Here is a 12,212-nt window from a genome sequence, read left to right as displayed (position 1 = left end):
CCCCTCAACACTCTGTTGCACTGAATCCATTCACAGGGGCCCTGGGCAAGGACAATTGCCTTGCCAGCATGCATGGCTGGGGGAGAGCAGAACAGCTTCCTGCAGCTGTGGGTTCCCCTCACTGCTTTAGAGCCTGAGCCTTTAAAGCAAGCTCTGCACATCCTCCTGCCCCTGCCCCAGTGTCAGAGGATGCCTGGATCAGTTCCCAGCACTGTCCCTCAGCGCCCTTCCAGGACTGGGGTGGGAGGAGGCACATGTGCTACAAGGCCAACTCCACCAGTCCAGGGTCTTATGTCCTTCCTTTTGGCCCAGTGCATGCTTTCTTCTTGTGTCCCATGAGACATTTTAGCATGAACACTGTGCCTATACAGCTCTCTGGAGGGGTCAAAACTCGACACTAGATGATCCAGCATTGAACTGGATGGACTGCTCTCATGGATGTTTGCCTTCTTTGTCATAGTGAATTTTCGCTCTGATGAAAAACAGTCAGAGTTCAATAATTTTGCTTTGTTCAACTGCAGGAATTCCATGCTAAAATCTCCCATCTTAAAAAGACACCTTGGAAGGCAGGCTGTCAATTAAATCAAACTGCAATTTGACAGAGGTGCATTAAAAGCACTCAAAATGAAACTGTGATTGATGGATTGTGCACAGACAAGTCCTGTAAATGGTCCATCATTTGTAAAGATGATTATGGCTAAATCAATGGGAACAGAAACTCATGTTAAACCCCACTTAAGACACTTCAGCACACTAACTTACTGAAGTTGAAAACAACTGATTAAAACCATGTTCCACGTTTATTTTATCAGCCAGCACCCATTACCACACCATAGTTACAAGATTTTTTTTCCCAGAAGCTGGCACTCAAAATTGCTGCTCAGAGGTGTGGTAAGAAGCAAGTTCAGAGCACAGGTAGAGATCATGGGATTACAAATGCTATCAGTAGTTTACTGACATGTCATTAAAAAGTTATGTGATGCACTCATATAATGCCTTTCTAAAGTTAAAAGGAAACACGGAATAAATAATGAATGTAATGAAAACAGAAATGAAAACAGCCAAATGAAAATTATTAACAGTAATTAGGATGTCAAATAGTTCGAGGTTGCCAGACAGATGAACTGCTGTAAAGATTTCTAGATCTACATCAATAGTGTCAATCATCATCATCATTCAATAATCTCAATCTTACTCAAAAAATACTGACTGGAAGTGTTCAGTAATTATAAATTTAAAAAAAAAGAAGTTAATCAGGACAGCTTTAAATTAATTCTCACAACGCACTTTAGTTGGCCTGATTATAAGCTTATTGAACCATAATAAAACAAAACACTGAGAATTATTAAGGCATATTTGACCTTCCAGTATGCAAATCATCCAGGAAAAGAACCTGAGCCTTGTGGTGTAGACCCTTGCCCTGTTAAATAAACTTTCCACAATTTATAAGGCAAATTAATGTTTTTAAAAAATATCTCAATATCCTTACAAGTTAAGTGGGACATTCCAGAAGAGAAATGTTTATTTCAAAACACAAGAAAGGAAACTGAAAGAGTCTGTTTTCCAAAGAATGAAAATGCAAACCCAGCAAAATGGAGAAAATCTGCACACATCCTAAACACACACTGATCTTAACCTTAATAACCACGTAATTACCAGAGACTTCTGGATAGCTTTTCATATTAATATAAGAAAGCAATGAAATGGAACTTTATAGTGGGTGGTTTGCAAAGAAAAACTTTAAGTGTCTTATTTGTAAAATGGTCTTCTCATTAAACAAGGAAAAATAGCAGGTACCTCCACACCTTAATTTGCAGGAGTGGTAAGAGCAGAAAAGAGAGAGACTGTGGTTTGTTAAGCACTCAGGCTTAAAGGTCATGGATTACTAAAACATTGTTCACTGGCAACTAATATTTAATAACAGTGATATAACAACTTAAAAAGTAGTCAGATATTTCAATGGACCAAAATGGAAACGGGTGTAATACACAAAGGAAATTCCAGAAACTATGGCCTGGCTGGAAATGCAGAAATGTCTTTGCCTTTAAGATATCGCCTCCATATGTTGAAATTTCTTTACAGAAAATCCCAGTCATTCTGCAAAAAATATATAACCTCCTTAAAGCATTTTAATGTTTACAGAAAATTTTGCAGCATAAGTTATATTTCCTCTCCCCGCCTCTCAGCTCTCAGACCTCTTCTTCACAGTTTTCCTGCCTACTCTATAAACTTTTGCAGAGCTGCTGCTGCTGCTCTGTTCTGTGGAGCTCCTTATCCACGGCCAGTAAGCACCAACAAGATGGAGGGCAGAGGTGAACAGACCTCTCCTTTGTTCCTTCCTGAATCCCAGAAGGGCTCTGTGCATCCCCCTAGGCAGGGATACAGCCTCCCCCTCCTGCCTCAGTGCAGTCACAGGAACGACAATCCTGCCCACCAGCAGCACTCCTAAATGGCACACTCCCTATTTAAATTACATCTTCCCCTTGCCTCCCTGCTCCCAAAAGAATAAAGCTTTCTGGAACAGAAGATTAACTTTCATCCTTTTATCTGTATTCATTCACATTCAGCAAGTGGGTAGGAGGTTGCAGACAGCACGGTCGAATGATTTACGCCCTGCTGCCAGAAAAGGGAGGACAAGAGCAACAGCAGCCAGGCTTTTCGGCAATTCTGTGCCTCCCTGGAAGAGCAGCAGCCCTCCCTGCTGCTTCTCTCCCACCCACAGCTTTAGAAAGGCTCACTGTACATTTATAGACAGGTCATTTATTACTGCAGTGTAACTCACCCTTCTGTGCTGTCTAAACACAGCTGACCTTAAAACAAACCCAAAGCTATGGCTATACATTTGTGCTGTCTTAAAGTTTACAATCCCAGGCAACCAGTGAAGCTCTGCAATCACCTGGCAAAGGCAGTCTCTGTCCTAGCAAGTTTCCACAACGTAGCTGTAAGATAAGGACTGGATGCAAGATACAGGTGAAGGAAACAGAAGGCAGCAATGACATTTTATTCAGTGTCTTTCAAGCACTTGGGAAGATGCTAAATGAAAGAAATGTATGAATGTTGCCAGCAGAAATAAGACTGAAGCAGTGATGATGCAGATAAGAAAAACCATGCATCAGTATATTTAAGCCAGGCTTTGCGTATTTCCTGTGAAGTTAGTTTACAAAGAGCTCCCTGTCCATGCCACAGCATAAGCAGATGTTACACCACACAAACTGTTTATTAGGTTATTTCTGGTTGTCCACAACACATTATATTCCTACTGAACAGCTACAAAACCACTTTTTCCAAAACCCAGAACCATTCCCATCCTGCCCAGCAAACTTAGGTTTGGTTTTGCTGCTGCTTTTGTTAGGTATCATTAAAGGGCACATATGATGAGGAGTTTACAGCATATGTAGCTGGCAAAACACTTTTGTTCAAGATCCTGGAGTTCCAGAAACAGCAAGACTATTTAAGACACAAACACAAAAACCAGTTTGTATATACTCTGACTACTTTAGGTTGCTTAAGGATGTTTAATATGGCTCACACACAGGAAGGAAGAAGTCCGCAGGGAAAACTGAACTATCCCTGCAGTGCATCAGAACAAAGAAGTCTGATTTACTTTAGGTATTTCTTTAAGGGTAGCCAGAATAGCTTTTTTTATCTCTTTGGTAACTTAACCTGTGGTGTTCCTAACTACCTCCCTTCTCAGCAGTCTGCACTGGTCCTGAATCATAAACAGCAATCCAGAAACAAAACACAACACTAATGTTCTCTAATAAAGCTACTTACAAATTAATTACAATTTAATTAAGTGGAACATTTTTCTGCTCTGATTTATATTGCTGTAGTTCTGTTTAAACTTCACAAACTTCCAGAAGGCCTCTTGGACATGTACTGAGATGCTTCAGTTTCAGCAGTCATATCTCAATATTACCGGAAAAAATTTCCCTTGCTTTTAAGCCAAGCTTCCACTAAGGAGGTCAATCAGAATTTGACACTGCTCTTTCTTCACAGATGAAAGAAAAGCAGTGAGAAAGTTCAGCTCAAAAATTTTACAAATGCTAAACACAGTTAAACTTATCACTGTTACATAATCATACTACATTTATACAAACCATAATATTTGTTTTTCATGTAATTTAAATTGTTTATCCCAATTTTCACACGCAACTTATGTCAGCAATCCAAAGGTATCTTTCTCAGGTATGTAGGTTAGCAGGCATAGTAAAGGAGGTCACGTGTGGAAATTAACTATAATGTGGGAACAAACATTATGGGATGCCTTAGCTATATTGGAATTCCCAGGTCTTGAATCTACAAAGAATTACCTTTCAGAGTTACACTATCCAGCAAACCCAGAGCACGAGCAGCTATGTATTTACTAATCCACCACAAGGGACAATGAGCACACTGCAGTCTTCAGAGTGGTCTTTTTAACCAACTGCTGAAAACACAGAAGGAGACGTCCTCTAGCTGCAGCACCGGGAGACAGGAAACAGGGAACAATAACATTCCAACACTGACTTCCTCTCAGAAGGGTTTCCCTTAATCACTGGTGCCCCAACACGTATCTGCCTCAAACATCCAGCATTTCCCCTTGCAGGGCCTGTCCCCACCCCACAAGGGGTGTATGGCTTCAACAGACCTGTTCACCTCAGATGAAGCTTCCCATGCCAGAAACCTGCCTCCCTAATGAGTTGTTCTAGCAGATTTCAGCAAAGCCATTCCCCCGAGGCTTTTTGAGAAAGAATACCCTCTTTTGCTCATGTTGAAAAATTTTGGTGACCTTTCCCCCCAGAAGACAAGCACCCCCAGGCTGACTAGCAGGGACATGAACCATATCCTCATGTCTGAGGGAGAGACAGCAGCAGATTCAAACATAATGGAGACTTTGTTTCTGAGAGTATGCCTTTTGCTGCTTTAATGTAAATTCCCCTATTTTTGACCATATTGGGGTGGGGGGGAAAGAGAAACCCTCCAAATTCACATATCCTCAACAGGAACTTCCAGGCATGGTCCTTTGTAAGGTTCAGCTCAGGCTTCACAAGGACTTAACCCACAGCTGCCATTTTCAGGTGATGCCAGTGACATCTGGCTCAGATCTGATCCTCTGAGGCAAGAGCATGGAAAAGATTGTTCCCATGTCTCACGGACTCTCTGCAAACCATACACAGTATAGAAAAGCATGCTGTGCAATTTCAGGGCAGAAGAGATATAAGGGAGTACTACAGGAAGATGGGAAGGCAAAATGGGAACCAAGGAAAGCTTGGTGGGCACACCCCTCAAGTTCTGTGTACTTAAGAGGGCAGAAAAATTAGGAATGGTGATGAAAATGTTGTCAGGCCTGCTGAGAAAACTATGGAGAGAGCTCTGGAATCAGCAGAGATGAAGAAGATGAGAAAGATTAATACTAAAAAGCATAAGGTCATGTAAGAAAATGAGACAATATACTGATGGGATGCAGATGGGATTTACTGAGAGGAAACCTAGGACAGAGAGGCAGCAAGATCATGGGCAAGAGACTGTGCAGAGGGGAATGGGACTTTTTCAAATGAGGATACTTAAGTATAAAAGGAGAGATCCAGGGACAAAAGATCTGGAGAGGAGATAGGACAGACTTCATCTAATTCAGTGGAGATGGTTTTAAAAAAAAGTTACATTTGGAATTAAAAGAATAGAGGAATTCATTCACGTAAATGAAGTCTCCCAGATTTCAGATGGAGTTCAAGATTTCTGAAGCTCAACCTCTGTTTACATCAAATATACATGAAACACACTGAATGCACACTTTAGTCCCCTCTAGTCATTCTACAGATACCAATGAACTTTTACTTATATTGTTATACTGATAGGGATGCAGATGCAAGTATTGTAATAGTGCATTTGCATTATTCTTTCATTTTGCAAAGGCAAAACAGAAATGTTGATATCTTCCTACAGTTGCAAGCATTTATACACATTATGAATGGGGCTTCTGACTCCTAGGAGCTGCAAGAGCAAAACACAGATTTTTTTATAACTTCAGGCACAGGGGGAAAAAGAAAAATCACTCTGTAGATTGTAGAATCACTACCCTAGAGAATAAGCGACTCTCTAATTGAAGTTTAGGTTTATTCTAACCACATTACTACTTGAAAAAGTTGGGCTAGATCCTGAAGAGGAAAAGGTCAGTGAGTTCTGCCCTGGCCAGTACACCTGTCAGCATGACACAAGCAGGAAGCAGAGGTATCCAATTTCTCATCACAAACTTGCCCAAAACAAGCTTCAAGCTGCACTCATTCAAAATTGTAATTATCCTTAACAGATCATCTGATAAAACATACCAAATGGTGGAAAAGTTCACTCTGTCATTGTTGCAATGCTTGCCTGTGCAAGAATCACAGCAGCGTGCCTCAAAACAATCCTAACCCAACTGTCCTTCCAGGTCACAGGCAAAATGGCTGTCCTGGTGAGAAAAGCAGCTGTTTTTTAATGCTTATTCTGGAGCAAAGGTGCCAGAGAGTACCTGTACAGCCTCCTCTCACTCATCCTAAGCCTGCCAAATACTTCTTGTCAGCAGTTGGAAAGAAAACTGGAAAACCTCAGCAGCTCTCCAGGATCATTTAAAAATCACATTAACCACATCCCATGAAGTCAATTTCTACTTCTGTCTACCAACTTGGCACTGTTAAGATCACCCAGATACTCAAAAGGCAGTAGAAGTTATGACTTTTTACTTTATTTATTTGCTTACCAATGACCTAACAGCATTAGGTCAATACAAGCATAAAAAAGGACGAAATTCTATTTTGCCCCATTCCTCCACAGTGTTTTACTTCAGGCATGACAACTCCATGTTCTAAGGACAGTACAGGTTAGAAAGGACACTGCCCAAAATATTGTGCTAGGCTGACTTTTAATGAGCTGACATTTGATACGACTAGTACCAGGATCCTACATGCAATTTCACAACCACATAGGTCAAGAGGGTTAATAGGTCATTTGTGCTCAGCTAGTCCTGGAAACCAGTTCCTGGCACACTAAAGACAAGAAGGTAATCAAGAATAGTCATCAGTTCCCACCAAGGGAAAGCTGACCAGTCTGATAACCTTTTAACTACAAAATGACTGGCTTAGTAGAAGAATGGAAAGCAGTGGATATTGTCTACCTTGACTTCAGGAAGGCTTTTAACTCCCTTAAGATCCTCATGCATAAGCTGAAAGAGTTGGAGTTGGATAATCAGACAGTAAGTTTGACTGAGAACTGGCTGAACCAACAGACCTGAGGGTGGTGATCACAGGCACAAAATCTAGTTGGAGGCCAGTGGCTAGTGGCACAGCCTAGGGGCTAATACTGGGTTCTGTCCTGGTTTGTGCATTCATTAATGATCTGGCTAATGGGAAAGAGTGTGGATATATAAAAGAAATTATCAAGAGAAATAAAGAAAACCAACATCCCTCCCCCACTGTAACTAATAAAAAAACATTCCCACCCCCAAAAAAATCTAAAAGCCAAACAAATAGCACCTCACCCAAAGAAGGGGGAAAAATGCAAATATGCTTTGCATTTTTATCCCAGAAATTTAGAGAATGTAGATTCATGGACATGAGTTTTGATATCCTCTCAATTCTAGGCCTGAAATCAAAGTCCTGGAAACAACAGTAAGAACATATTTTTTTAAGTATATTTCTACTGCCTACAGAGAATGTAGCATCAGCAAATCCCCTCTACTAGAGGACAAAAAGCATTAGACTACATCTCTACTGATAGTTCTCAGATGGGGGTAGAGGGTGATTAAAACAGTACCTATTTATTTTTCCCTTTTTGCTCTTACACTGCCCTCAATCTGACACCTCTTCAGATTTCAGCTCTTTGTATGTGGGATGCCCCTCTCCTCTTTCTCCCTCCCTTGGCCAAAAAATCCCCACCCTGAAACAAAAGAAAGCAGCTCTCCTTACTACTTTTAGACTGTGTACATAAGATTCCAGGGACAAGCTGTCCATGAGCCAGCCCTGGGCCCTAGAAGGCCAGTGGTATCCTAGGGTGCTGAGAAAGAGCATTGCCAGCTGGTCAGGGGAGGTGATCCTGCCCCTCTACTCAGCCCTGGTGAGTCCTCATCTGGAGTGCTGTGTCCAGTCCTGGGCTCCTCAGCACAAGAGACATGGAGCTCCTGGAGTGGGCCCAGTGGAGGGCAATGAATATGATTAGGGCACTGGGGCACCTCTCTGATGATGAAAGGGTGAGAGAGTCGTGCCTGTTTAGCCTTGAGAAGAGGGGAATCTTGTCAATGAAGCACCTCAAGGAAGGGTATCAAGAGGATGCATCCAGGCTCTTCTCTGTGGTGCCAAGCACTAGGGTGAGAGGCAATGGGCAAAAACTGCTGCACAGGAAGTTCTACCTGGGTATGAGGAAGGGTGACCGAGCACTGGAACAGATTGCCCAGTGAGATTGTGCAGTCTCCCTCACTAGAAGTATTCAAGGACCATCTGGGCACATTCCTATGCCATGTGCTGTAGGACAATCCTGCTTGAGCAGGGAGGTTGGACCAGATGACCCCACCAGTGGTTCTGTATTGACTGTCAGCTGAAAACTCACTAGAGAGCTCCAGTTCCATCCAACTGTGTGTGTTAACCTTCCACTTCCTGGGTTTTCCCTCATTTCCTCACATTGTTTTCCCACTAATTATTCTCTCTCTCTCTACTTGCCACTGGCTCACTTGCTTATGCTTTACTCCACCAGCTCCCACCTTCATGTGTTTCTTCAGCTCCCACATACTTCTTGGGGCAGCAGTTGCCCTTGACCTTTCTCCAGCTCCCCTTTTCCCATTCTCATCCCATTTCCCAACCAGCTACCAAATCTGACCCATATTCATCTGGAAAATAAGACAAATCAAGTTTCTTCCCTTCATCTTAGTTTGGCTCAGCACCAGTTATCTGTCTGCCAAACTAAATGACCTCAAATCACAGAGACCCAGATAATCAAGCAATCCTGAGCAACTTTTAAAATGGGCCCTTCTGAAGAAGTTTGCTCCCAGTCACGCCTCCCTTCCCTGAAACCAAGAGAAGAACATTCTGCATTGGTTGAGGCAGCTGCTCCTGCTCTCCCCCACTGTTTTCACCATCTGGGGAAGCAGCTCTTTGGAAGCCCTTGCATCCTCAGCACCTACCTAAGAGAAGCTCCACTGCCAACCACTCCATGTCTTAAATAGGCTGTCTAGTTTCACACAAAGCTTTATAGATTAATTTTTAGTTGCTGCAGGAAATAGGCTTAGGCATTTCACAGGTTCACAATTCCTTCAGTTCTTCCATACCTAAAAATGCTTTTGTCTTATTTACTGTAGTGATGCTTGAAGTATTTTCTAGAAAGCATTTATTGGTATTCCTGCTTGTAATTGGAAAATCTGTTAAAAGTTATTAATTTTAGTTTTTGGTTTCTCAAGTTGTACAGTTTACAGCATAGGAGGATGAGTGAGGGCTAAGCTTTCTAAAACCATGGAAGTCATGCCTAGTGAGTGGCTACTATGCACAGAAGCTGACCTGGTTCTGCAGTAGCTGACAACCTTAAACACTCCAAAATGAAACTTGGGCAACAGCTGAACGTAGCAAAGCAGCACCAGCTACAGAAACCAGTGAAATCTTCAAGAAACAGCAACCTTTCTCAGAACTTTGCAAGGTGAGATACTGGTCTTTTAATCACAACATGCATTTGAGTTATCAAAGCATTCACATTTTACCCCTGCTATTGTGGTTAGAGCTGCAGGTGGGAGAGTGCCTTCAGCTGGCTGATATTTCCTATCTCGGATGACCACAGACACCTGCCTGGAGCTCTAAGTTCTACAAACAGCACACTAAGCACTTCTTTGTGTGTTAAACATGTAGGCTACAAACAATAGTCAAGGGATTCAACTGTTATCTTCAAAAATGCAAAGCAGTATGATGCTGATGGCACAGACACAAGTACAGAGTGAAGAGAACAATCCACAGAAGGACTCATCCATATTCTTCCCTGTACTAGAAAAGGGAAATGAAAGGTACTGTTGGGCTAGGGATTAGACAAAACCTCTTCTGCTGCTAATAAACACTACACCCATTCTGAATAAGTATTAAAGAAAATGTAATTCCTTCATATTATAGCTAAACATCAGTATTTCCCAGCAGATACCTATGCCATATTCAATACCACAGGCCACGGACAGAGAGAGAACAGACTACAGCTATGAACTGTATGAAAGGGACAGGGGAAAAGGCAGAAAAGAACAGGACTAGGACTCGGGGAGAGCCAGTAAAAATGAGTAAGACCCTTCAGATAAAGCATATAAAGAGGCAGGCAAAGCTGTCTTGCTTCTTGCTATACATTTTAGGACACAGAGCAATGTAATTTTTTTTTTTAATATAAAAATATAAGATTTTTTACTGTAAAACATTTATCACTCTGTTCACTACTGCTGCTAGCTGTAGGATAGTTTTTTTCTATTATTTCTTCATGAACACATAGTAACACTTAGATTTATCTAATCAAATTAAAACTAGAAAAACGCTTGAACAATGATGTTAAATTAATTTATAAAGACCAGCAAATTCCAGTTCCATTGTCAGGTCCATCTGTCCCACTATGAAACCAAACAATGTAAAAATGTAAAAACTCTGTCTTAAGCAGGCCCCCTACCTTGACAATGCTCTTTAGATCCTGCACATACATCCTCTCTGTCTCCAGAATCTCCTGGACAACTCTGTCGACGTAGAGGAGCTTCGGGCTGGTGGGCTCTGTGACCAGGGACATTGCACAGTTTTTGCTTGCTCCTTTTGGTTCTGCTTTCCTTGGCATGCTTGGCCTTTTCTCAAGGCTTTCTTCAGGATCCTCTTGCTCCACAGTGGAGTTTTTGCATGTCTTGTTACTGGAAAATTGCCTGGCTGGGACCAGTTCTAGCTTGATGGCACCTGTTTCTTTATCCTGGTTAAACAAACCCAGGTGGCTGTTTGAAACCAAGGTCATTCTGCTTCCAAAGGAGCAGTGGCTGTCCCTGGAGGATGCAGAGGAGGAAGTGGAACTAAAGCTGACAGGACGGTCACTGTCTGACAGGTCCATGGTCCTTTTTTCACAGTAGTGGAAAGATCTGCTCTCCTTGTGCAAATCTTCCTCCTTCTTCTTGGAGTCAAGGGTCTCTGTCACAGCTGGTACAACATCAAGAGGTAAGTGGAAGTCATCTAAATAAATAAACAAACAAACAGAAGAAGTGGGTTTATTGTTGCTGCTCCAGTTAATGCAAAAGTTGGGGGCAGATAGCTTTTTGCATAGAAAGCTGCCAAAACTCTATTTAAACCAAAAAACCAGAACAACATGGTTTGGGGGTCATGGTAACTCTAATGCTTTTTAGGTTGTGGGGAATCCCCCAACAAGGGCTACAACACCACATTCCTCTTGCTTACACTTCTGTCTCTGGCACATCCTTCTTCTGCCACTGTGCCGCGCTTGTTGCTAGCACATCCACTGCTCAGGCTCAGCACAGGAGAAAACAGAACTCAAAACATTTTCTCTAAGCTTATAAAAGACCTCCACAACTTTACTGGGAGCAGTCCCTGCTATCTCCCAGCAGAGCCCCGATCCTGGCTTGGGAGGTTTGGAAACCTCAAAATACACTCAGTGATACCAGAAAGTGTCTTTCATTTCAAATCCCGTAAAGCCAACAGTCTTAAAAAAACTAAAAGCAGTTATCAATTACCAGTTCTGTGGCTGGTACAAAAATACTACAAGCAGAATGATTTCCCAAAGAAAATAATGTAGTTTCTGAAGAAAGAGTCCCCACAGGAAATAGTGCTGCCAAATAATTCAGTTTTCTACTGGGAAAATAAGTAATTCTTAAACTGCTCTGTTCAAGCCAGAATATTACCCCCTGCTGAACTGACCCAAAGCTGTTTTTCAGATCAGTGCAACAACAAAATAAGATGTCTGTCTTCCTGTTGGCATTTCAATTCTGCTTTATTTTACTTGCCAAAATGCCCTGCAGGACACTGTCCACGATGCAATGCAGATTTGTCTCTGGCCAAGCTGTGTGTGATGCAGAATGACAATCTGCAAAAGTAGCTGCAGGTAAATTCAAAATCTTTGCTTCAGTAAGAAGTGTCCTCCCCAAAGAAATCTTGCCACAAACTCATGGAATTTCATAATGCCTGTCCTGTGGAAAAGGGAAACTTGTAACAATATATGAAGAAAAGCAATACTGAAGCTGCACAGAGTGGTAGCTGAGTCCT

The 12,212-nt window shown here is 41.9% G+C and overlaps 1 protein-coding gene across 3 annotated transcripts in view; it reads right to left on the bottom strand.

Annotated features, from left to right (window-relative positions):
- The window catches only part of PLEKHG1 (pleckstrin homology and RhoGEF domain containing G1), a 122,364-nt gene that overhangs the window by 34,276 nt on the left and 75,876 nt on the right, over positions 1-12,212 (bottom strand). For all 3 annotated transcript variants that reach the window (XM_079299277.1, XM_079299276.1, XM_079299278.1), the window contains one exon: positions 10,630-11,168. In XM_079299277.1, coding sequence (XP_079155403.1) covers positions 10,630-11,168 — 539 coding nt within the window. The remainder of the gene's footprint in view (positions 1-10,629; positions 11,169-12,212) is intronic.

This window comes from Erithacus rubecula, assembly GCF_903797595.1.
Source record: "Erithacus rubecula genome assembly, chromosome: 2".
Classification (NCBI taxonomy): domain Eukaryota; kingdom Metazoa; phylum Chordata; class Aves; order Passeriformes; family Muscicapidae; genus Erithacus; species Erithacus rubecula.
The sequence above is the reverse complement of the archived record's forward strand: the minus strand, read 5'-3'. Positions and strand labels throughout refer to the sequence as shown.